This window comes from Thamnophis elegans, chromosome 1 (assembly GCF_009769535.1).
Source record: "Thamnophis elegans isolate rThaEle1 chromosome 1, rThaEle1.pri, whole genome shotgun sequence".
NCBI lineage: Eukaryota > Metazoa > Chordata > Lepidosauria > Squamata > Colubridae > Thamnophis > Thamnophis elegans.
The window spans coordinates 139,501,709-139,527,744 of record NC_045541.1 but is presented as its reverse complement, the minus strand read 5'-3'; the positions used below and the strand labels follow the sequence as shown (position 1 = coordinate 139,527,744).

General features: G+C 40.7%; 1 protein-coding gene across 1 annotated transcript in view; it reads left to right on the top strand.

The window, feature by feature from the left end:
• Positions 1-7,556, top strand: part of EFCAB11 (EF-hand calcium binding domain 11) — a 37,954-nt gene extending 30,398 nt beyond the window's left edge. Inside the window, exon 6 of the mRNA XM_032236948.1 lies at positions 6,989-7,556. Within this exon, the coding sequence (XP_032092839.1) occupies positions 6,989-7,082 (94 nt within the window). The 3' untranslated portion in view covers positions 7,083-7,556. The remainder of the gene's footprint in view (positions 1-6,988) is intronic.
• The last annotated feature ends 18,480 nt before the right edge of the window (positions 7,557-26,036 follow it).

Genomic DNA, 26,036 nt, shown 5'->3' with positions numbered 1-26,036 from the left:
CCGGATAACTGGTACAGGGCTTTCTAAATAAATTATAAAAGAAATAATACATAGCTATAGGAGGCATTGTCAATAAAAGAGGCAGGAGGGTGTGGGAATAAGTATGCAGAAAACAAAACATGACTGGAGAGCCCCTTGGCTTCCTATGATTTGTTATAAATTCATTATCACTTCAGTTCTTGTTTATACTTTTATTAAGAATATTAAAGTAAGCAAGAATGGCTTTGCGCTCTTAGTTACTTTCACTGCATTCTATTGTAAGTGTTTCCTTTTTGCCTTACGTATTTAAACAAAGTAAGTATTTGCCTTTTAAACAGCAGAGTGAAAAGGTTTTTTTTGTTTAATCAAGATTTCAGCCCAAAGCATCTGTCTCCTCTCCTCTCCTCTCCATCTCCTCTTTTATCTCTCTTCATCTCTCCCTCTCCTCTCTCCATCTCTTTCTCTCTCCATCTCTCTCTCTTCTCTCCATCTCTTTCTCTCTCCATCTCTCTCTCTCTTCTCTTCATCTCTTTCTCTCTCCATCTCTCTCTCTCTCTCTGTGTGTGTGTGTGTGTGTGTGTGTGTGTGTGTGTGTGTGTGTAAATTCTCAGTCATCCAGGTAAATTTCCCAGGAATTGCTGTGCTGAAGAATTGGGTTAAAATAGTTCTAAAAAGTGGTTAAATAGTTTAGGACCTTTTCAGATGCAATAGAAACACTGAGTTCTTGAGTCTTTTATTTTTTTAAATTATTTTAGTAAGACTTATATGCCATTTAAATTAAAAGTAACTCTATGTGGCTGTATATTCCTCATTACATTAGGAGGATTAAAATATAGTTAAATAAAAAATGACATAGCAATAAAATCAGAATCTACCACACACATATATTTCTTAAAATAGTCAATAATCACATGGCAATACTAATTCAGAAACAATTCAGTTGCTCATCTAATTCTAAAAGGCTCTTCAGAAGGCCACATCTTGATATCCTTCTCCAACAGAGAAAGGATATCGTGCTATTGCTTCCCCATTATCTCCAGTAGAATGCTGCTCTTGGAGAAGGGAGTCATCCCCCTTTATGGAGAACATTCCCTCAGAGTTGGGGCCCTGCAATGCCTTACATCATAGATCTTACTAGACAGGCAGGTTCCACTCAGAGAAAGTGGTCTCAAAACTGCCTAGGTCCTGACATTTAAATGTGACAATCAGCACCTTGAATTGTACTGGGAATCCAGTTGGAAACCAATATAACTCCCAAAGTAGGAATGTTATGTGGGTGATATGTCTGTTAGTATCAGCTGTATCAACTGTATATTCTGAAGGAAATTTAAGGGCAGCCCTATATAGAATGAGTTAGCATAAAGTGACAAAGACATGAGTGGCTATCAAAAGAGCCTGCTGGATTAGAAATGGCCCACAATAGATAGCTACAAAACTAAAAGAGCTCTCCTGGCCATAATCTTGATTTGCTTTTCAGCAGAAGCTTGAATCCAAGAGGGATCCCAGATTGTGATCCTTCTTTGCGTAGGGAAATTCAATTATATCTAGTGGTTGAATTTCATTAATGATGAAGTTCAGTTTTACTAATGGTGAAATCTAATGGAAAATATTGGCTTCTGCACCCATACTCCCTTTCTCTTTCTGGCATTGAATCTAAATCTGTTTTAATTCATCTAGATCCTTGCAAGTTTCAGGCAGTACAATTGAACTTCATCTATTATTTACGCTGACCACCAGTTTGTTTTGACTACATGTTCCAAAGGCCAAATAGACCCTTGATAGAATTGTCTGCTAATGCCTTGGAAAACTCTCTTCAGAAATTAAGCAAATCTTTCAGGTTTCTGGGTATATCAGAAGAAAGGGTCCATCTTTCCTGTGTATGTGAAAAACAACATGAGTTTTTCTGAAAATTATAGGAACCTCTACAGCTCCACCAAGGAATGGAAAACAGTAATAATATTGAAATATGGCAAGCCATCAGTTGAGTGTCTCTCATTAATCAACACTATTGCATTATTTATTTTATTCTTTGCTGATAGTTCAAAGGGATAATCAATGTTTGCTGATGATAGAATAATAATAGCCAGCAAAATGTACCTTTATCAAGCACAAAAAGGATTGTACATTTATCAGCCTTTTCATCTGTATGAAAAGAGCAGTGGAAATAGATTAGATGACCTTTTAAAATTCTCTTCTTCCCTAACATTCCATGAAAAAGTTGTATTATAATGCCAAATGGCACAATGTAATTTCACAATACTGCTACCTATAGTTTTAAGATTTTGAAAATCTCCTTCAGGAACAAAAGAAATACTTTAATTTTTATCCATGGACTAATATTGCTAGTTAGAAATCCCAGAGAAGTCAAAAGTGTTGCCATAGCATAATATGACATCAGCCATTTGTCTGTATCATGTCAAGAGGCATTCTCAGATCAGAGGTTTGTCATAGCCAGTGGGTATCCCTGGACCATCCTTTCACTGATATAATAGCATAATTCTTGCAATATTTTAATCTGCCTGAATATAGTACAATGTGTGATTGCTGCTCCATACATGAACTTGCAATCATGGCATGACTGACAAAAGGGATGAAAGTAATTTTTTTCTGTTTTCAACTAACCATGATTTTTTTAATATGGAAATAAGGTCAAACTGTGATATGTTTGCCATGTTTTATCCAAACAATTCCATTTCAAACTGTGGTTTATAATTTTGGCTTATTTAATTAATAATTGAAATTCTGAAGAGAAGAAGATGCTTTCAGTAGGTATGACTTAAGAACATGATATGAAGGAAGAGCTGACTCATGCATCTTATTTGTTTGTTTTGATAATTGTCTATGTTATTGTCCTACCCAAAGAATAATGAGACAATAAAAAACCCAACCCCAAATTTAAAAAGCATGATTAAAAAAAGCTATCAAATAAGTATAAATAAAAGGTTTCATTATATACATTAATAAGACAGACTAAGAGGCATAATATTATTAGAGAGACAAGGCTGCAGTTTAAATAAATAAAGTTTAGTCTTTGATAAACAGGCCCATGAAGATGCAGATCAAGCTGTTTTGGGGAGAAAATTCCAGAGCCATCTGGGGCACCCTTTGCCTTGGCAGCTTCCCTCAGGGTTGACCCACACAACAGTGCTTTGAATTCAACTTGGAAATCTACTGGGGACTAATCCAGGATGAGTGTTAGATGCTCCCTCCTGGAAGCACTTGGTCTGATCATTGTAATATGGACCTTTTCTAATGTTTGCATTTCCTTCAGGCGCCTCCATAGTAAGATTATAATTATCAAAGAGGAAGAAACCAACATGTGAGAAATGGAAGCCAAATTAGATCTGTCTAAAAAAATGGCTAGATCAGTGGCTGAGATGCTGAGTTTGTCGATCAGAAAGGTCGGCAGTTCAGTGGTTTAAATCCCTAATACCATGTAATGGAGTGAGCACCAATTACTTGTCTCAGCTTCTGCCAACCTAGCAGTTCGAAAGCATGTAAAAATGCAAGTAGAAAAATAGGAACAACCTTTGGTAGGAAGGTAACAGCGTTCCGTGCTCCTTTGGTGTTTAGTCATGCATGCCATATGACCATGGAGACATCTTTGGACAGTGCTGGCTCTTCGGCTTTGAAACGGAGATGAGCACCGCCTCCTAGAGTCGGGAATGACTAGCACATATATATGAGGGGAATCTTTATACCATTAAAAGTAATCATTCCCCTACTACAATGCTGGCCTAGCAATGCAAGGACGAACCAGACAAAATCAGAATAACCCTCAAATTTCAAACATACCATTTTAGGGAAAAAATTTCTTGTCTGGAATATTCTCCCAACCACTAAACCTTCTAACTTGTCGGAATTTAGCTTTAATTCTTTCTTTAGAGCTCAGCTTTAATTTCACCAATGTCAGCCCTTCAAGGCAGGGCAAGTCAGGAAATAGACATTGCAAGAAATATGTCTACTTTATCGACATATACTATAATAACAGAAACTTGAAAGCCCGACAGCATTTTCTGTCCCTCCTCTTTATACCAAAGAGAGTAAAAGCAGTGAACACAATCTTGAATTTCTTTCTCAACTTTCCTGTTTTACCAGACTAGGCTCATATTCTACTAACAGCTACATATTTTCTCCAAGTTAATCTCTACACTCCTCTTATATCAACCCCATTATTCAGTCCAAGCAGGAATAAACTGAGGAGTTTGGCACAATTGGTGATGAAGGGAAGGCAAACTAAAATTTGTCATCATATTAACATCCAATGTCTTCGTACAAATATTAAATAGAATGGGAATCACAATTAGCAGGAAATACGTTTTGTAATCATTATATTACAATATAGAGCAGGGCTGTCAAACTCTTGGCCTGCGGGCCAGATGCATCATGCATCTGGCCCGGTTTAGCAAAGGGGGAAAAAGTCTCAATACATCATGTGACATCGCATCCTACTACCGGTAGGGCTAATTTCACTAAAACATAACAACCCTTAGATGCAATGGTGTTTGTTCTGTCCAGTGAATGAAAACAACCAAAATGATGGTTGCAAGCTAAATATATTCCCTACTATACAGACCAGCTGCAACTTTGCAGAAAGGAAATTATAGTCTGAATTTTCCAGTTTCTCCAAATAGGGCTGGGGAAGATTCATGCTTAAGATTGCTTTCCTCTGACAATATTGGGCTTGGTAACCAATGATCTGACTTGGTGGTAGACAAATTCTGTGATTCAATCTGTATGTATAAAATACTCTTGTTCTGTTTGTGCCAATTCCTGTCACCTGACTCAGATTTCCAGTTATCAGTGAATTATCCAGTAGATCAGCAGCTAAAGAAATGTCTTGAATATCCAAAATGTTATCTGGAAATAGAGCACTGAGAACTGAGTGAGAGAATGTTTTGTATTAGAAAAGGGGTTATTGATTGGAGGGGACACTATTGCAACATTTATAATATATGCATTTTAATTAATCAAAAAACTGGAGAGCATACCAAAAGGAATTCTTTATGCTGTTTAGACAATACACAGATATTTTAAAATTCCAGCTGGAGTGGTGGCTTTATTCAGCCAGGGAGGGTAGGAAGTGTTTCAGAATGCTTTAATTACCTAATATAATAAGAAAGTAATTTATATTCTGCATTGAATTAAGTTGTGTACTAATTACATCTACCATTCTAGTAAAAGATTAGCCTTAGGTGCTGAATGGCACAGAATAAATAGTTTTAAAAATTATTAGGAAAATTTGATGAATAATAAACAGCAGTGATTCTAGTCTATTGATTTGTATTTACTGACTCAAAGAGATAAATATTTTTCCTACTTCAAAGATACGTTGAAATGAAACATGTCATTTTCATCATAGTTATTCATTTGAACTAGATAATACTTGAAAACTCACACATTCAGATTATTTATTTATTTATATTTTATTCAATTTATCTGGCTGTTCGTTCAAAGCACATACTCTGGTTGATGAATACAGTTACAAACATTAGCATAATAATTCAGAATGAAAAATAAATATACACAGAAACAAAATAATTGGTTTCACAAACAATCAGCAATGAGAAAAGTAGAGCAGCTTATAAGGTGAACAGTTGTCATTGTTAATTCTTGAAGACTTGTTCTAATGATGCATTATTGTATTTAACAGTATTGTGTAACCTGTGCTAAATTAATGCAAAATTCCACCTAGTCTTACATTATATTTCTAATAGTCAACAAGACATAGGCTTAGCAGCACTTTGCCATGTTAGAGATAATATAAAAACCATAAGTATAGATAGCTATTTGTAGCTTGCTCTTCTGTGAATTTACCTAATGCTTGGGGAATGAGGCTTCCAGAGCACTATGAGAATGAGCTCCATTCTTGAGATCCTTTAGAAGCCTCATCTCCCAAACTGCATGATTTTGCAGATACTAAGATTGTTGGCCAAGCAGAAACAAAAATAGCCAGAGAAATGATTGAAGCCTGGGAAATGTGCCCCTTGTCAGTCAATAGGAGTGCTGATTTACCACCAGCTTCTTGGGTACTTGGAAGTGGAGGGCAGGGTGTACAAGAAAACAACAACTAATGAGTTAATAGCTGGTCATCAACACCCTAATTAACAACTAAAAGTCACACACAACCACAGGCCATATAAATACAATGCTTAGAACAGCCCAGAGCATACATTCTGGAGAGAGAGAAGTTCCCTTTCAGGCTCCAGCATGAGCCTGAAAGCTTGGAAGAATAAACGTTTGGTTCCAGTGATTGACTCAGATTGGATCTTGCAATAATATCCTAGGACACATATATTTGTCTTCATTCACGAGTATTAAATATATTTGCTACGTTGAGTTATTTATAAAAAATACTAGTTGATAAGCCGGCGTTGCTCAGGAATTTATTTACAGGGGGGAAATGTCCAGACCAAACATAATTTCTAATATTGGATTTTCCTCCCTACCAGAGGGAGTCCCCTTGTGGAGTACTGTGAAACCGTTACCATGGCAACTCCACTGCGCTGTACAGTAGAAGCCATTTTAAGGCACAACAGGCTGTATCTTAACAGACGACACACACCAAGAGGTGTAAGGGGTGTTTTACCCCCACAGTATTTATTTCCAGAGAGTAAGTCATCTGTGTACCAAGTTTGGTTGTAATTGCTCGAGAAGTTCCAGAGTTATGTTGGAAAACACACACACACACACACACACACACACACACACACACACATATCTTTAAAAATCCCTAAAGGATTTCCAAAGGCTGCATGAACAATCTTTTCTTTCAGATACCCAGGTTTTTTTATATTTCTCTATAATTAACTAGCTGTATACTGTACGAAGAGCTACATTTAAAAGTTGCAAATGTTGTAAGGAAAAGTCCTTTTGCACATTTGTAATGCTGGCCTTAGATATTTGTCAATTAGATATTAGTCTTTGCCTTACAGAATCACATACTTTCATGCTATAAAATATAGAATGATTTCATTAATTAAAGTATCAAAATGTTTTTCTTTTATAGGGAAGTTGATCAGGATTCTGATGGCCGTATTAGCTTCAATGAATTTGAATCAGCGATGAAGTATGGAGAAGAAAATTTGTCTCACCTTACCTGAAGTGCAATTTGTTATAAATTTGCAAAAGAACTGCCGTTTCCAAAAGCTGCAAAACTTTTTTTTCTTCACGTTTGCAAATCTACACAGAATCTGAGGAAACAAAGAAATCTTGTCCTTTCAAACTTCCATGACATGTATTGATGTTCTTTAATTACTTTTTAAATTTTGGTTTCTCTTCCTCAATATTTATGCAAAATTAATTAATATAACTGATGAACTGTATGAACATGGAAAAGGAAAAAAAACAGTGAAAGACTACTTAATTAAATGAAAAACCCACTTTGTTTGAATACTTCATTCGCAAAGTTCAGTTATTTCTTTATAGACTGACCACAATTTGGACAAACTAAATCCAATTTTCCTATTCTGAGATCAGTTAATCTGGAAGTGGGATTGGTTCTGGGTGTTTTGTAAAAAGGAAACAATGGGGTTCAGAACAGAGTTATTGCCTGCGAAATCTGGATAACCAGTAGGATAATAGCAAAGAGATAAGAAAGCTCTTAGCTACTTGCTATCTACTGGTCATCCAGATTTTGCAGTCCAGATCTGGTAATCTTAGCTGTAGCTCCGTGATGGCAAACCTATGGCACACGTGCCAGAGGTGACATGCAGAGCTTTCTCTGTGGGTATGTGCGCTGCTCTTCTGGGTTCTGTTGCACGCATGCGTGCTGGACAGCTGGTCCGGTGCGCATGCATGCCAGACCAGCTGCTGTCTTAAGGGTTCCGCTGTTCTGGCATGTGTGATTCAGTTTCGGCACTCAGTACCGAAAAGGTTAGCCATCACTGCTATAACCTCTCAGAAGCAACTGTTTGATTTGGGCCATTGCTATTTTAATTGAAAGAAATGTGAAGAGAAACTGCTTGGCAATCAATGGGTGGGTGGGTGGATGGGTTGGTTGGTTGGTTGGTTTTTATATTCCACAAGACAACCCTTTTGATCATAATACAATAATTACCTTTTCTGTGTCTGGGGAGTTGAATTGAATTGCTAAAAGAACTACAACAAGTGAAAAAAAGAACCTAGCTCAACCATGCCTATATGTCTAATGCACTATGGGCTGAATCAACATTGCATAACAGTATGAAAAGAATACCCTGTCCATGAATACCCTGCAGTTAGCAGGCCACCTAATGCAAATATTTGTATTTTTAAGCATACTCTGAATTTTCCATAAACAAAAGGACACAACACACAAAGTGTGTTGAATAAACAACAGCCCTGAAGGCAATACCTCCAAGAATCAATGAATGCAAAACAGCCACCAGCAAGAAATACCTTGGATATGATAATAGTGACTGCTTGCTGAATGTAGCTGTGCATGTACCCTATGTGCATGCTCTTGGCAGTTACTGTTTGAGGACACTTGCTGTGTTTAAATCTCAACATTAGAAATCAAGGGTATGCATACTGAGTATTGTGCACTTTGAACAACCTGAAACTACTGCCAGAACTTTTTTGTATTTGCATCATTTGTGTTAATATAGGTAGAATATAGGTACAGTAGAACTGCATCAGCAGAAACATCTTTAATGTTCCTTCCAGCACTTGCTTTTCTTTTGAAGGTCACATATTAATCTTCCCACCCAAATTCAGTCTCTGCACGTGAATTCACACAAACCCCCTCCAGCAGTAGCTTATTTCTCAAGCAAGCAGGCAACTGGGCAATGGAAGCCTGGTTCCCTCTTCCTGGCTATATGGACTGCTGTTGGATAGATGACTTCATGCTGCATGTCCGTATGTCATATGAGTGCATGTAACTTCAGAGCCTGCACACCCTGTTTGACTTACCTCTAGATCTCAGTGTTATGCTTTGTTGGTGTCCGGGAAACAGGTAATTTGGAAATAGTACAAGTTCAGAGAAACTGCATATTCTTATTTATTTTTCACATTTCTGTACTGCTCATCTCCCAATGGTCTTTTGACCATATTCTTTTCTTATATTAAAAAAAACCCAGATAACTATACCCCTTGTGCTAAGGCTTGCTACCGACAAACTTCTTAGAATCTTGGTTTGGACTCTCAAGTTTGATGTTATGAATATCAGCATTGCCCATATGTGAAGGTATAATAAAGCAGAACTTGTGGAAGTTGTGGCTTCATTTTGGAAGATTTTTAAGAGATGAAGCTTAAACCATGCTCCAACACTGGAAATTTTTAAGATGTCTGAAGTGGTATAGGGTTTCCTGCCCAAGCAAGGGGTTGGACTAGAAGACCTCCAAGGTCCTTTCCAACTCTGTTATTCTATTCTATTTCTTGTCAACTGCTGGTTTTTCCTGAAAAAGATTAAATTTGATGAATCTTGCAATCTCTTCCAATTCTGCAATCCTGTAACATACCAGAATGGAAACTCAAGTATTTTAGTCACTGTTGAGTCCAGTTTGAAGTCAGCCTGCCAAGGCTCTGCCATTCTTAGACCTCACTTTCTGCTGGAGTTAATTTCCGAAGTGTTCTTAAAAATAACCAAGAGCAGAACCTAATTCAGCATGATTCTCTGCAGTTATATTTATCACAAAGAATGGCCTAAGAAGCCAGCTTGGCAATAAGTCTCATGTTCTGATTGAGCGGGGGACAATCGTGCTTTCTGTTATGAACAACCAGTTGCTTGAACAGGTTAGCAGAATTCCAGCGGGACAGCTTTCAGAAAACCAGGTTTCAATGCATCTGTTGATCTGGCACCTGTTTAGGGTATATTTCCCCTTTGGACTCCAATGGAGATAGCCAGCAATCTTTTGGCACTTGTCTGTAAATGTGTCAGTGGCAACTTTAGTGAATTATGTTCATTCACAGCCTATAATGAGTCCCAAATAGTTTTAAAGAGTCCTACAGTAGGCTGCCAAAGTCTTTCAGGATAAGGCTGATAAACACCCATCTTTAATGTCCTTGAAATGCTGCCTAAGACTTAATTGGCAATTAGCTTGGCAAGCCACATGGATCAAAGAGTTAAAATGGAACTTCAGAAGGTAAACTGATGAGCATGAACCAAGTTGCTTCCTGCAAAATGTCACATGCCTTTGTTCCTCTATGTCCTATGCGAGGAGCCCATCATCTCCAAGCCTTACTCCCGAGTCATCCCTTATGTCTTAACTGTTCTTGCCTTCTGGCAGCTCTGCATATGCGCACACTGGTAACGGGGAGCCTGTTCCTCTGCCTCGCTGATGTCCAGCTCTAGAGGCAGCACATACAGTAACTCCCAGATGTCCCTGGTCCCCTCTCTGCCTCGGACGCAGAGCCCTCGTATGAGCTTTCATCAAACTCCAGGACCGGCCTATGTTCCTCCCCAATCTCCTCGCTGTCCAACTTTGCTGCCAGCTCCGCAGATCGCCCGCAGACCACAACATGCACTACAGTAGTTGCATCTAACAGCTCAGCATGAATTAGCAGTTTAACTGCCAGGGTCCCGCATCTTGGGAAGTGCTAGTGATAGGAAGATTAGTACACTCTCTACCTGGTCTGAACCAAATGTCTGAGGGGATGTGAAGATCAGTGATGTCAGGACCTGTAATTTTCACTTCATAATACCTTCTCCCTGCGCTACTTGTCTGCTGAAGGTGATGTGTCAGAAGATAATCAAGGAAACTATGGAGGAAGTTTCAAAATTCATCTAGTCATTTATTTATTTATTTATTAAATTTATTTGTGGCTCATATCGCCATGCGATGACTCCAAAGCCATCATCTGCATGATAGCGCTGATTGTGTCTGATGCCTCTGGATCACATGCTGCTTGCTGGCTGACAACTGATTTAACAACTGCACAAGGATTTTTCTGTACTTGAGAGCAGATATGAGTTGCTTGTGCTTCCCCTGGTGGGAAGGATACCTGAAGGATGCCAGAAATAGTGTTTAAACATTTCCAAGGTTGAAAGATGCCAGGAGTCGTTCCTGCTGCTCACCTGGGACTTAGAATAGATGGAAACAGTGTAGCTTCACCTACAAGATTGAAAATACCCTGTTGTTCTTGTGCCTATACTACGCTGATGCCTTTGGGTGCTAATTCCATTAATTTCAGGTGGGAGGACACCCCAATTTCTTGTAAGTTGAAAAGTTGTGCAAATCCTTATTTTTGTCTGCTTTTATTTCCATATCATTCTGTAAGGATATCATGTTTTAATGCATTCTTACTTTTGCTTCTTGGGCAGAATTTTAATTGTAAAATTCCTACAATTGTTAACCATTGTCATACTTATTACTAAATATGGATTTAAGTGAATTATTATTTACATTTCAAGGAAGAAAGAGACAACATAAAACTGTTACTCTATCCTTACTATAAGCTTGATTGAAAACTAGGTTTTGCCATTCCTGCATTTTTCACTCTGGTCTTTTTACAATGGAAAATCCCTCCACATTGAATTATATCAGAAGGAAGTCAGGAAAAAAAATGGCAAGGAGCAACCATGAAAATAAATAGTATCCTAAACAGCTAATAATGAAATTAGTTCACAGAATTAACTTGGTGGGGGAGTTATATTGTGAACCTTTAATGTTGTAAGTTATCTATGGTAGCCATGTATGTAAGGATAGCCATTTAAATTTGTGCCTAAATCACATTTATCACATTGATAAATAAATCAATGTGTATAATATTTTATAACACAGATAGAGGATAGATCAGCTTTCTCTAGTCTGGGGCAGCCTTCTAGATGTGTGGAATGTTATCCAGAGTCTTCATAAATGCTCATGTTTTAAGAATGCAAATGTGAAAGGTTGGAAACTTTATTTTGCCAATGAGCACAGGAAATAACAAATGGATGCAAATTGCAATTATTATGTAACACAGACATGTTGCTAATTAGTAATATTTTAAGAAATTATTTGAAAGTGTCCCATAAATAAGATTTATTAGATAAAGTTTACACATTATTTAAAGAACACAACCAACATTTCAAACATATCAACAAAAATGGGAAATTCATTTATGTTGATTTCAGTGAAGTCTTAAAAATACAACTGGAAGAAAGGAATTTTGTTGTTGTTGTTTGGCTCTTGGTGACCTCATAGATTAGTGCAGAGGTGGGGAACTATGGTCCTTTTACAATCTGTGAACTTCAACTCCCAGAATGTCAAGTTTTCTTGACAAAATTTTGGAATGGTTTGCCATTGGCTTCTTCCTGCGGCTGAAAGAGAATAACTGGCCCAAAGTCATCTAGCTGGTTTCACATCTAAGGTGGGCAATTGAACTCATAGTCTCCTACCCTGTTTCCCCTAAAATAAGACCTCCCTGGATAATAAGCCCAATCAGGGTTTTGAGTGCGTGTGCTAAAATAAGCCCTCCCCTAAAAATAAGCCCTCCCAAAAATATTTACACACATGCACAGCCGGTCCCCTCCATTTTTTTTCTGGTTGCTTGCCACGCAAACAACACAAGATGAGGCGAGTCTGGAGGGAGGGAAAGGGAGGGGGAACATGACCCCACGCACCACACACACCCTTACCTAATGGCCACTCCCACAACCCTAGCCACCATGCCCCTTCTGTCACACTAATGGCTGCTGCTGCCCCAAAAATAGCAGCAGGCCCAGCGACCCGCAACACAGCAACAACCATGAGGTGACCAAGCTCACCACCTTCTGTGCCTCAAAAATAATAAGAACTCCCCAAAAATAAACCCAAGTGCTTATTTCAGGGGCCAAAAGAAAATAAGACCCTGTCTAACTTTTGGGGAAATGTGGTATTTCCTAGCTGGGTGCCTTAGCCACTATACCAAACTGGCTTTCCACTAGGTACATGTGTGCTCCCTTATAATTCAGATGCTTAAAGAACAATTTTTATCAACTTGTTTTTGCCTTAAAAATAGTACTATAGTATGAAATAGTATCAATATCCAATCTATTTGACTAAAAGGATTTGATAAAATAGTGGTTAATTTTATATATATAATAAACATTTAAGTGAAAATTGTTTTTAATGTTCTATGAGAAAATAATGGTAGAAAATATTAGTGAGATATATTTTAGATGATCTATTAATTGTTGACTTATGTTTAATAAAAAACCAGGAATAATTTTCAAGGAATGATTTTAATTTGCTAAAAGTTGCTAGCATAAGCAGTTGGTTACAAGGGTGACAATATAAGACAACTCACCAATAAGGCAATGGCCAAAGAGATTCCGAGAAATGTTATTTATATTGGAACTGAATACAAACTGGTAAAATTGTCTATTTTTGTTGTCTGGATTAATAAAAAGAATGAGGTAATGAGGTATAATCACTTGATTTAATTTGTGTTAACTAATGTGTAAATTATATACCAGTACAAATTGTCAATTAATTTAAATAATATATGCTTACAATTAAAATGTGTACAAAATTGATGTAATTATATTACTTAATACCAGTATATCTAATCATATAATACTTATACAGTTTTTTTTAGGTACTAGGTTTTTTATTGTGGGGAAGAAGGAAGGAAACTCAAAATCTTAGTTTCAGACATCTTGTTGTGACATTTAGGAAAAATATACCATTTTAAAACACTGACTAAAAGGGGAGACGCTGAACTTCATAGTATTTTGCTTGTGAAGAGATAATCAGAGGCTTTTTCAAGCTACCCATTACTTGCAATTGGATGAAAATGTAGCAAATAACTTGAGGGACAATATGGAGAGATTTGGCTGTCATACTGATTTCTTTTTTCATGAGAAAAACCCACCAATTTGCTGAAAAGAAAAAAAGGAATCACATGCTACTTCAGAATCCTTCGAAAGCTTTTTATGTTTATCTTCTTACTACTGTGATATGTGCGTCTAGAAATTCTATTTTATTACATAAATAATGTTATCATGCAGTAAACGTTTTATTCAAAAATTCTTAAGATCTTTATTTCTGCCATATTTCTAATTCTGAGTTGCTTAATATGGCTTATTTAGTATGCCTAAATGCCATATCTATGAAAATATTTTCTAAATGGATAAGAATGGTAAGCTTACCCTGTAGGAATATATAAAAAGTCTCCAACACTTGGAGGTTTATCTGTGTCCTCAGGGTCACTTGAGTGGTGCTCCTGATTCCTGTAGTCTGCCATTTCCCCACCCACTCTGGAAATCCATTCCTACTTCCACACCATTCCTAGTCCCAGAAAAAAATTGCAGACGACCAGAATCAGGAGCACGACTACTCAGGTGATTCTGAGGACACAGATAAACCTCCAAATGCTTCAATGAGCCTCTAAAAGATGCAAATGATCAACTGTCTGCAAGGAATAAAAATCCTTCCATTCCCCACTATCCTGTCAGAGCTGAAGAAGCTTCTTCAATGGGAAGTGAAACGTCTTCAAAAGAAAAAACAAGAAATTCCAGTTGCCTCCTGAAAAAGCACCTTTGGGACAACCATGACCTGGGTGACTGAGAATCTCTACAGACCATATATTAGGAAGATTCATCAATCACAACAATCATTTTTTGGGGGGGAAATGCTAGTTTAATCTGAATGAGCTAGCATGCTCATGTAATTAACACTTGATCAGAGTATATTCAGAATATGCTTGTCTAAATTTAGCCAATCTATAAAGCCTTCAGCATTTTTCCAGGATCCATGTCATATCTTTTATGCTAAATGCAGATTATTGAGGACTTTCATTTTATTTATCAAGAACCTGAAACTATTCAGTGTTTTGAATGTAGTCAAACAAGACAATTCTTTGCAATAATCTTTTCAGCCAAAGAATGGAAAAATCTCTTAAACCCACCGAAAAATCATCCTTTCTAAAACTCGTTACATGAATTCCACTACTATTAGTGAATTGGGACTTCACACTGACTCGTTCTTCTCTTCAATAAATCAATCAATCCATAACTGAATTTCAGAGGTTCATTCAAGATTTCTGTTCAAAGTATCTCATAAGATTTAATAAGGTATAGAAAAAAGAAGTCCCTGTAATCCCAGGTAACCCTGTGAAATATTTCTGCCAATCATTTTGGTGACTTATTACTAAACTAGTAGTAAGCCACTTGGAATCCTCCAATATTTTGGATAACTGCCATTGCTATTAGACTACTGGTAGAGGCCGAGGAGTGTTAAGACACCAAAATATATGGAGTGCACCAAATTGACACCTTCTTCTATTGGAAGTTATGAGGCCAACATTTTGCTTATCATAAGATCCTTTCCGGTGTTTTTATGTGCAAAGGAAGGAAGGAAGGAAGGAGGGAAGGAAAGAAGGAAGGAAGGAAGGAAGGAAGGAAGGAAGGAAGGAAGGAAGGAAGGAGCAATGATTACAGGCTTGTTACGTACTTCTTTGCTTGATTTTCTTTTAGGCAAATTAACATGCTAGCACAAAAGTAATTGGGCTTATTTTAAAGTTCTCTTGTTGGTGCTTAGATTTGCCTTATGGGACTACAGATAGAAAACTAACATCTGGTGTTTGAGGTTGCTGGGGATTTTCACCATATTATCTGTAATAGCTCCACTATAAATAAACAAAATGAATAATTAAATGAGCACTAACGTAGCCTGAATAATAAATTGTTCAAAAACATTCTCTGCAGACGACCTGGTGCTATATTTTTTGCAAAATACCTTGCCTTGGATTTTGAGATTATAGCCATGATGTAGGATTATGTCGATACTTAAAATTCATAATGTAACATTTGAGATAGTTTCACTGCTGCTAGGTGAAAGCATAATTATATTTGTTTATTATTAAGTGTTTATTATAAAAAACAAAACAATTAATCTGTCTCATGATAGAATTCTTAGCAGCTTCTTCCATGACGGCACATACAAGCAGTAGTGTCTCAGTTACAAGTTATATGGTGACAAAACTTAATAAAAACAATACCATGATTTAATGCAATATGAGAACATAGATTTTGTCTTGAGATTAATATGCTGGATAGGGCTGTGCACAGTTTTGAAAATTATTTGGAAGTGGTGAGAGTGTTTGCTTAGTAGGTCTTTAAAAAGACATTTTTTCACATTACCAGTTAGATTGGGAGAATGGATGAGACAGACTCAGGTTAACAGTAACACAACTCTTTATTAGTCACAAGTGCTTGTAGGGTGTGAGTCCCTGTTGGTGAAGTTGGATCTTGGGGGTCAGGTGGGCTTGTTGCTAACGTACCCACCTCCCAACAGCATTACAACAGCCCTCCCTGTGCTCCTCGAGTCAGTAGCCGAGCTAGCGGTTGAGTTCCCCAGGCTTATTGTTCTGGGGGATTTCAACCTGACTTCGCTCGACGAACGCTCTGATGGGGCGCAGGAGTTCATGGCTTCCATGACAGCCATGGACTTGACCCAAGTAATTCGGGGTCCGACTCATACAGCGGGTCACACACTTGACCTCGTATTTCTCTTGGAGCAGTGGAGACGTGATCTAGATTTGAAGGGCATTAAGACCTTGCCCTTGTCATGGTCTGATTACTTCCTACTGAGGTTTGACTTTCGGAAACCAATCCCCCACTGTAGGGAGGGGAAACCAATTAGGTGGTTCTGCCCCAGGCGCCTGATGGACCCTATGGGATTTCAGACAGCGCTTGGTGAAATACCTGACGCTCTCATCCACACTCCGGCGGAGTCCTTGGTTGCTGCTTGGAATACAGCGGCGGTGGAGGCTCTAAACCAGATTGTGCCTTTATGGCATCTCTGCGGTAGTGGATCCAGGAGGGCTCCTTGGTTCACCGAGGAACTCCGGGAGATGAAGCGCCAAAAGAGGCGCCTAGAGCGATGCTGGAGGGCCAGTAACTCTGAATCCGACTGAACACAATTAAGAGCCTTTATTAGGACTTATCTAGTGGCGATATGGGGGGCAAAATGTACGCATTTTTCCACTCTTATTGCATCCGCAGAATCGCGCCCAGCCGCCCTGTTTAGAATAGCCCGCTCCCTCTTGAAAGGGAGGGATGTGGACGACCCTTTACAGGGTAGAGCTGAGGAATTTGTCCAGTTTCTGTTGGATAAAATCACTCGGATTCGGATGGACCTGGACTCCAATTGGACGGTACCAGCCGAGGCGCTGGGGGAAAGTCTTGAGCAGATTTTATGGAGCGAGTTTCAACTTGTCGCTCCTGAGGAAGTGGACAAGGGCATGGGAGCGGTGAGTGCCTCCACCTGTATACTGGACCCGTGCCCCTCCTGGCTGGTCTCGACCAGCAGGGAGGTGACACGTGGCTGGCTCCAGACGATTGTTAACACCTCTCTTCGGGAGGGATCCTTCCCGCACCCCTTAAAGGATGCGGTGGTGAGACCCCCCTGAAGAAACCTTCTCTGGACCCAGCCATTTTGAACAACTATCATCCAGTCTCCAACCTCCCTTCGTAGGGAAGGTTGTTGAGAAGGTGGTGGCCTTTCAACTCCGATGGACCTTGGATGAAACTCATAATCTGGATCCCTTTCAGTCGGGTTTCAGGCCTGGTTACAGCATGGAAACTGCTTTTTTTGCGCTGATCAATGATCTCTGGCGAGCCAGGGATAGGGGTCATTCCTCTATCCTAATGCTTCTTGACCTCTCAGCGGCCTTCGATACCATTGACCATGGTATCCTTCTGCGACGGTTGTGAGAGGTGGGAGTGGGAGGCACCGTCCTACGGTGGTTCTGCTGCTACCTCTCAGACAGGTTGCAGTGGGTGTTGGTTGGAGGGCAGAGATCGACCCCTAGGCCCCTCAATTATGGGGTGCCGCAGGGCTCAGTCCTGTCCCCCCTCCTATTTAACATCTACATGAAGCCGCTGGGTGAGATCATATGCCGGCACGGGATTAAATACCACCAATACGCGGACAATACTCAACTGTATCTGTCCGCCCCGTGCCAACTCAGCGAAGCAGTAGAACTGATGTGCCAGTGCCTGGAGGCTGTCAGGGTCTGGATGGGAGCGAACAAGCTTGCACTCAATCCCGACAAGACTGAGTGGCTATTGATGCTCCCTCCCAAGGATGGTCCAGTTATTCCATTCTTAGCCTGGGGGGTGAAATTATACGCCCCTCAGAGAGGGTTCGAAATTTGGGAGTCCTCTTGGATCCGCAGCTGATGTTAGAACATCATTTGTCGGCTGTGACCAAGGCGGCCTTTGCCCAGGTTCGCCTGGTGCACCAGTTGCGACCCTATCTGGACCGGGAGGCCCTTCGGATGATCACTCACCCCCTCATCACCTCAAGACTGGATTACTGTAACGCGCTCTACATGGGGCTGCCCTTGAAGAGTGCTCGAAGACTGCAGTTGGTCCAGAATGCAGCCGCGCGAGCGATAATGGGTGTACCTAGATTCACCCATGTTACACCTATCCTCCGTGAGCTGCACTGGCTCCCCATTGGTCTCCGGACACACTTCAAGGTACTAGTAGTTACTTTTAAAGCCCTACATGGTTTAGGACCTGGTTACCTGAGAGACCGCCTCCTGCCATTTACCTCCCAAAGACCAATAAGATCACATAGATTGGGCCTCCTCCGGGTGCCATCGGTGGGTCAATGTCGGCTGGCAACCCCCCGGGGGAGGGCCTTCTCTGTTGCTGCCCCGGCCCTATGGAATGATCTCCCCATAGAGATCCGGACCCTCACTACTCTTCCGGCCTTCCGTAAAGCTACTAAGACCTGGCTGTTCCGGCAGGCCTGGGGCTGTTGATCAGCATCCAGCCCCATTTTAAATGGTGTTTATATTGTGTAATTTTAAATAATTGTATCTCTATTTTTAATTTTTTATATTCCCTTGTTGTCTGTAAGCCGCCCAGAGTCACCTGGGAGTGGGCGGCATACAAATGCTAATAAACTTCCAAACTTCCAAACAACTATGTACAATCCAGCAGCCTTCTGTTTGACAGCATTTCCTTTTATAGGGTGCTGTCAAATGTCTTAGCCAATCACCATTCAGTATTTTCCCGCTGGATCAGAAGACCTTGGTGGAACCTACCATACTGTCTGTCAGTATGTAATATTACCACTTTAAAGAAATATACTTCTCGTGATGTTCTTCATTTTGAAGTACTTCTTTCAAACTGCTTTTGAAGGATATGCAGCCTTAAAACTGGACTATACACTTATTAAACTTAATTTTGAACTTCTGACATCATAAATATGGTTTCTTTTTCAAGGAGTGCTAGGTTGGCATATGTAGATGTCCCCTCACAACATCAGGCAAGTTAGCTAATGGCCACTGAAATATCTATATGGCTACTGAGAGATTTGCACTCCCGTTGCCAGATTTGAGGAACAAATATGAATTATATTGCCTGTTGCAAAAGACTCATACATTGTCATTGAAAAAAATACTACAATATGTTTCTAAACATAAATGAAAATATTTTATAGGAATAAAAGAATATCCATATTGGATCAGACATGTTCCACATTCTCTTTTCTTGGTGGCCAGCAAAATGTCTTTAGGATGCCCACAAGTGGCACAGGAATACAACTACCATTCCACATGTGTTTCCTTGTGTTCTTAGAAATTGTTCTCCAGCAGCAGCCTGCTTCTGATAGCAAATGTAATCTATAGTCATTACAACTAACCTTGACGATAAGATCAGGGTTTTAGTATGGCCCCAAAATCACCCCCACTATTGTTTTGGTTCTGGGAATTCTATCCACTAACATAAAACATGCAGGGGGTTTATTTATTTTAGGCATATTAGATATATTCAGAAGCTCTGTTAATATTATTCTTTAGCACAACTCCCAAGATTTGTGCTGTGCTATAATGTTGCAGTCCCATAGGTGTGCATTGGAGTAAGTCCTAAGAACTCATTGAAATTTACTCCTGAGTAGACTTATATAGAATGGTGTTCTAAGCCCTCCACACAAGTCCTAAAACTAAATATCGAGAATCCAATTAAACAAATGAATCAAAGCCATTTTACTTGTTCATTTATTTTAGCTTTGGATAATTTCCCTCAATGTGTAACAGGTAGGGACAACAGATTGCATTTTAAATCCCATATTTATGTAGAAATATTGAATATTCAAAAGGGTTCTAAGTATCACAAACTTCTAAGTATCACTGTGGACTCAAATACCTACAACTGAAAATAGTTATATATTTCTTCTCTCATTTTGCTCTTACTATCATTTCCCTCTCTTTATAATTTATACAGTACTTTTATTGTTAAATTAAATCAGGTGAAAGACGCTTCTTCCTTAGCAGCATGTTGAGTGCATCTGAGTTGAGGGGCCTGTCATCCAACGCTATTGTATATTTTCCATCCATGAGATTTATTTAGTAAAATACTGGAGTGAAGTATCATTGTCTTCTCCTGCACAGTATGAAATGATGCCTTTGCTATTGTGACTACAGTGATCAGGCACTTCCAGGACTTGTTTTATCTGATCAGCTGAATTGACCTTCATGACTTGGATGGCCCTGCTGAGAATTATATACTCCTGGCATCTTTTATTCATCTCTTCCATGATTCCCCCTCCTATCCTGATGAGTCATCATAGCAGGAATAGAATAGAATAACAGAGTTGGAAGGGAGCTTGGAGGTCCTCTAGTCCAATCCCCTGCTTAGGCAGGAAATCCTACACCACTTCAGACAAATGGTTATCCAACATTTTCTTAAAAACTTCCAGTATTGAAGCATTCACAACTTCTGGAGGCAAGTTGTTCCACTGATTAATTGTTCTAACTCAGGAAATTTCTCCTCAGTTCTAAGTTGCTTCTCTCCTTGATTAGTTTCCACCCATTGCTTCTTGTTCTATCCTCAGGTGCTTTGAAGAATAATTTGACTCCCTCTTCTTTGTGGCAACCCCTGAGATATTGGAACACTACTATCATGTCTCCCCTAGTCCTTCTTTTCATTAAACTAGACATACCCAGTTCCTGCAACTGGTCTTCATACATTTTAGCCTCCAGTCCCTTCATCATCATTGTTGCTCTTCTCTGCACTCTTTTTAGAGTCCCCATATCTTTTTTACATTGTGGCAATGTAGTATTCCAAGTGTGGCCTCACCAAGGCATTTGGTAAGGACTTGAGGAAGGATCTGACTAATTGCAAAACTTAGTGGTATAGGACTAGACCTGAGTTAGGATAGTTCTTTGACACGATTTCAACCATTTCTGCAATCACAGTCAGATCTCAGAAACCAGAGGTGTTTATTTTTTGTTTTAAGGCCTGTCATTTATGATTGATGGACTGCATTAAGTGTATTTATTTGTCAAATTTAGAGACTGCTCATCTCACTCACAGAGAAATTCTATTTATTATTCAGACCTATACCTCATGATAAAACACTGTGATAAAATTTTATCTCTTGGGAGGATCTTTATTCCTTGAATTCAATCTATCAAATTGAGCAAGTGATTTACTGGTAAGCACAGGTAATCCTAGCAGGATTCCTACAGGAAATCTCAGTTAATGAGAATTCTATAAATCTCTTGGTGAAACTTGATAGTTCTGGGTTGTATTAGATGAAAGATTTCTTGACTTTGCAAAAGCAAAAAGCTCAACTGCAAAGCTATTTCTCTATGAAAACATATCTTTTAGTCAATTTTTATTTGCTGAAATAGCAAGGAAGAATTTTGGATATTTACTTAAAATTACAAAAAGGCAGAAAATTTAATGAAGTTAAGGGGGAGGCTAGAGACAATGCTAAAAGTTTTCTTAAGGGTGGGAAAGTGGATGGCCTCTTTCTAATTTTGCACAGTTTGCAGGGGTGTTTAATTTATTTTTCTTTGTATTTGTCCTTTTAAAAGTATGCTAAAGCTATCTGGGACTTGTTTTGAAGATTCACATCACATTTTCTGCATCAGAAAAACAAGAAAATATCATGTGAAAATTTGAGCAGTTCTACTGTCAAAAGTTGATAATGTAATTTGAAGGTTGTCTATGCTTGCTTTAGGAGAATTTTTTTTGGGTGCGTGTGAGGAGGAAGGATTTTGCTGACAGATTGAAGTTACAGAAGGATAACAATTTTTTCTCTGTAAAATGACACATCTGGATAATGTTCATATAAACCATTACAAATGTTCCATTCTCTTTCATACATGAAAAGCCTAATGAAATCGAACAAAGAAATGCTGATAAAGGGGTGGGTGGCAGAATCAACCCATAAATTTATTCATCTAGACTGTCTCCTTTTTCCAATATATAAACATCCAGGTACCCACAGAGCTATTGCAATGCAATTGTTCTGTGGGAAGGATCCCTGAAGAGAGAGAAACGGGAAACCAATCAAGGAGAGAGAAAAACTGGAATTAAGGAGAAAGTTCCTAACAGTGAGGATAATTAACCAGTGGAAGAGCTTGCCACTATAAGTTGTGGGTGCTCCAGCCCTGGAGGTTTTTAAGAAGAGACTGGACAACCATTTGTCTGAAATGGTATAGGGCAGCGATGGCGAACCTTTTTGCCATAAGGGGCGGAGTGCAGGGAGGGTCATGCGCGGGCGTGCCACACCCATAATGCAATGCATGTCCCATCCCCAGTTCGCATGTGCACATGAAAGGTGCTCCCTTTTGAAGACTGAAGGAGGGACGCGACAACCAGGATGAACGACTAACTGCTTTATTCACAAACAACTAAGACAGCGATTCAAGTGGCGCGGTGCGCGCCAAGGTATTTATATTAACGGTACAACCAATAGGAACCCGGGACTTGGGCAGCAACTGCTGTCAAGTCCCGGTCCAATCAAATGGTAACTTTCGGCCGGCAACAGCTCCTGCTGCGTCCCGGCCAATCAGGAAGCAGCAAGCTGTTGCTGGCCTCCGAGAAGGTGCTGAACTTGCCGAGCCTAATTTACATGGCTCATTAATATTTAACACTCCCCCCATTTTTCATGCTTTTTTCACCCTCCCCAGGCTCCAGAGGCTTTATAGCAGCCTGGAGAGGGCGAAAATAGCCTCCCCCGTCCCCTCCTGGAGGCCCTCCGGAGGCTTCAGGGACCTTCAAGAGGCTTCCCTGAAGCCTCTGAAGGGCAAAAGCAACCCAGCTTGGGCTGGATCCAAGCGGTTATTACCGCCTCGCTTCGGGAGGGGCACTTCCCCGCCGCACTTAAAACGGCGGTGGTGAGACCCCTCCTGAAGAAACCATCTTTGGATCCAGCCGTACTTAACAACTACCGTCCAGTCTCCAACCTCCCCTTTATTGGGAAGGTTGTTGAGAAGGTGGTGGCCTACCAGCTCCAGCGGTCCTTGGAGGAAGCCGATTACCTGGACCCCTTCCAGTCCGGCTTCAGACCTGGTTACAGCACAGAAACCGCTTTGGTCGCATTGACCGATGATCTCTGGAGAGCCAGGGATGGAGGCCATGCCTCCATCTTGGTTCTCCTCGACCTCTCGGCGGCTTTCGATACCATCGACCATGGTATCCTTCTGCGACGACTGCGGGAGGTGGGGGTGGGAGGCACTGTTTTGCAGTGGTTCTCCTCCTACCTCTCGGACAGGTCGCAGTCGGTGTTGATTGGGGGGCAGAGATCAACGCCTAGGCCCCTAACATATGGGGTGCCGCAGGGGTCGGTCCTGTCCCCCGTACTATTTAACATCTACATGAAACCGCTGGGCGAGATCATTCGGAGGCACGGGATAAGATACCACCAATATGCGGACGATACGCAGCTGTATCTGTCCGCCCCGTGCCAACTCAATGAAGCGGTGGACGTGATGAGCCGGGGTCTTGAAGCCGTTAGGGACTGGATGCGGGCTAACAAGCTTGTACTCAACCCAGAAAAGACCGAGTGGCTGTTGTGTTTCCCTCCCAAAAATTTGGTTAGTGTTCCAACGCTCAGGCTGGGGGGTCAAAATTTACACCCCTCAGACAGGGTTCGCAACTTGGGAGTCCTCCTGGATCCACAGCTGACCTTTGATCACCACCTGTCGGCTGTGACCAGGGGGGCATTTGCCCAGGTTCGCCTGGTGCGCCAGTTGCGACCCTACCTGAATCGGGAGGCTCTCACAACAGTCACTCGCGCCCTCGTGACCTCTAGGCTGGAATACTGCAACGTGCTCTACATGGGGCTGCCCTTGAAGAGCATCCGGCGGCTTCAGCTAGTCCAGAATGCGGCCGCGCGAGTGATCGTGGGTGCACCTCGGTTCGCCCACATAACACCTATCCTCCGCGAGCTGCACTGGCTACCTGTTGACCTCCGTGTGCGCTTCAAGGTGCTTCTTACTACCTATAAAGCCCTTCATGGTAGTGGATCTGCGTACTTGGGAGACCGCCTCCTGCCAATTACCTCCTCTCGACCCATAAGATCCCACAGATTAGGCCTCCTCCGAGTGCCATCTGCCAGCCAGTGCCGGCTGGCAACTACGCGGAGGAGAGCCTTTTCTGTAGCAGCTCTGACCCTCTGGAACGATCTCCCCGTGGAGATTCGTACCCTCACCACCCTTCAGACCTTCCGCACAGCCCTCAAGATCTGGCTATCCCGCCAGGCCTGGGGGTAAAGACCATAGTTTGCCCCCGCCCGAATGTTGAATGAATGTTGTTTGATCTTAACTACATACTGTATTTTTATGTTATTGTATGTCTTCCCCTCCCATAAGTTGTTAGCCGCCCTGAGTCCCCTCAGGGAAAAGGGCGGCCTATAAATAAACGCAACTACAACTACTACAACTACAACCCTACGAGCAAACTGGAAGTCACTTCCGGTTTCCTTGTAGGGTTGGTTTAAGCCCTCCAGAGGCTTCAGGGACCTTCAGGAAGCTTCCCTGAAGCCTCCGGAGGACTAAAAAGGACCCTACGAGCAAACTGGAAGTGACTTCCAGTTTGCTCGTAGGGTCGTTTTTTGCCCTTCGGAGGCTTCAGGAAAGCCTCTTGAAGGTCCCTGAAGCTTCCGGAGGGCCTCCAGAAGGGGGCAGGAGAAGCTGTTTTCCTGAAGCCTCCAGAGGGCTTAAATCAACCTTATGAGCAAACCGGAAGTCCATTCCTGAACTTCCGGTTTGCCCAGAGGGCTGTTTTTTTGCACTCTGGAGGTTTCAGGGAAGCTCCTGAAGCCTCCAGAGGGCCTCCCTGGGGGGCGGGGGAGGCTCTTTCCACCCTCCCCAGGCTCCTATAAAGCCTCTGGATCCTGGGGAAGGCGAAAAATGTCTTTAAAAAAGGCTGAAGTCAGCTGGCCAGTGTGTGCATGCCGCTGGCCAGCTGACAAGGCAACACTTTGCATGCCCTGACAAATCGGTCCGCATGCCACCTGTGGCATGCGTGCCATAGGTTCGCCATCCCGGGTATAGGGTCTGCTGCTTGAGCAGGGGGTTGGACTAGAAGATCTCCAAGGTCCCTTCCAGCTCTATTCTGAATGAATGAAATGAGGAGGAAGGGGGGTAATTGAAGTACTGTAGGTCAAGACCAACATCTTGGTCATGGAGATTGGTCTCCACCTACCTTCCTTGCTCTCCCTTCAGCTGGACTTTTTTCTCTGACTTCCACCATAAGTCATTTTCACCAGTTGCTCTTCAAGAAAAATAATCTCTCTGGCTGTCATGTTAGTTGCCCTATCCATGATCCAGGATCAGATACAGCTCTGAAGAAACTATTATACTAGTTTAAAGAGTTCAGCAATAATATGGAACTCATAATTAAAGTGCCGCATTTTGCATCAATGGGTTTTCTGGTCAGTTACATATTTAGACAACCTCCTGACATAAACAAAAACAGATATTTCAAATGTCATCTGCTCTTTCTGTTAATGATATCATTTCTTACCTAATTAAATTCCTTTAGAATTTATGTTCCCTAAACAATAAGCTTCATTGGTTAGAATTGCTAACTGAGGCATTGCCAGTTTTGAGGACATTAATTCTTCTATCTGATTAAAATTACTATATCAAGTTATATGGGTGAGAGTGAGATGGGCAGTATCTAAATTTGATAGATAAATACACACATAACTAGTTCTACATTTGTATTTTAAGGATACAATCTAATAAGGATTGTTTCCTGAATCCATTTGTATGCTAAACTAACAAAATATGTCTCGTTTTCAATCCAGTTTGCTTGTTAATCACATCCCTCTGAGTCAGATTTTAACAACAACAACAACAACATCCCTTAATGGGATATGAAGTTCAATCTAAATAACTGATTGATAGATATTTCATTG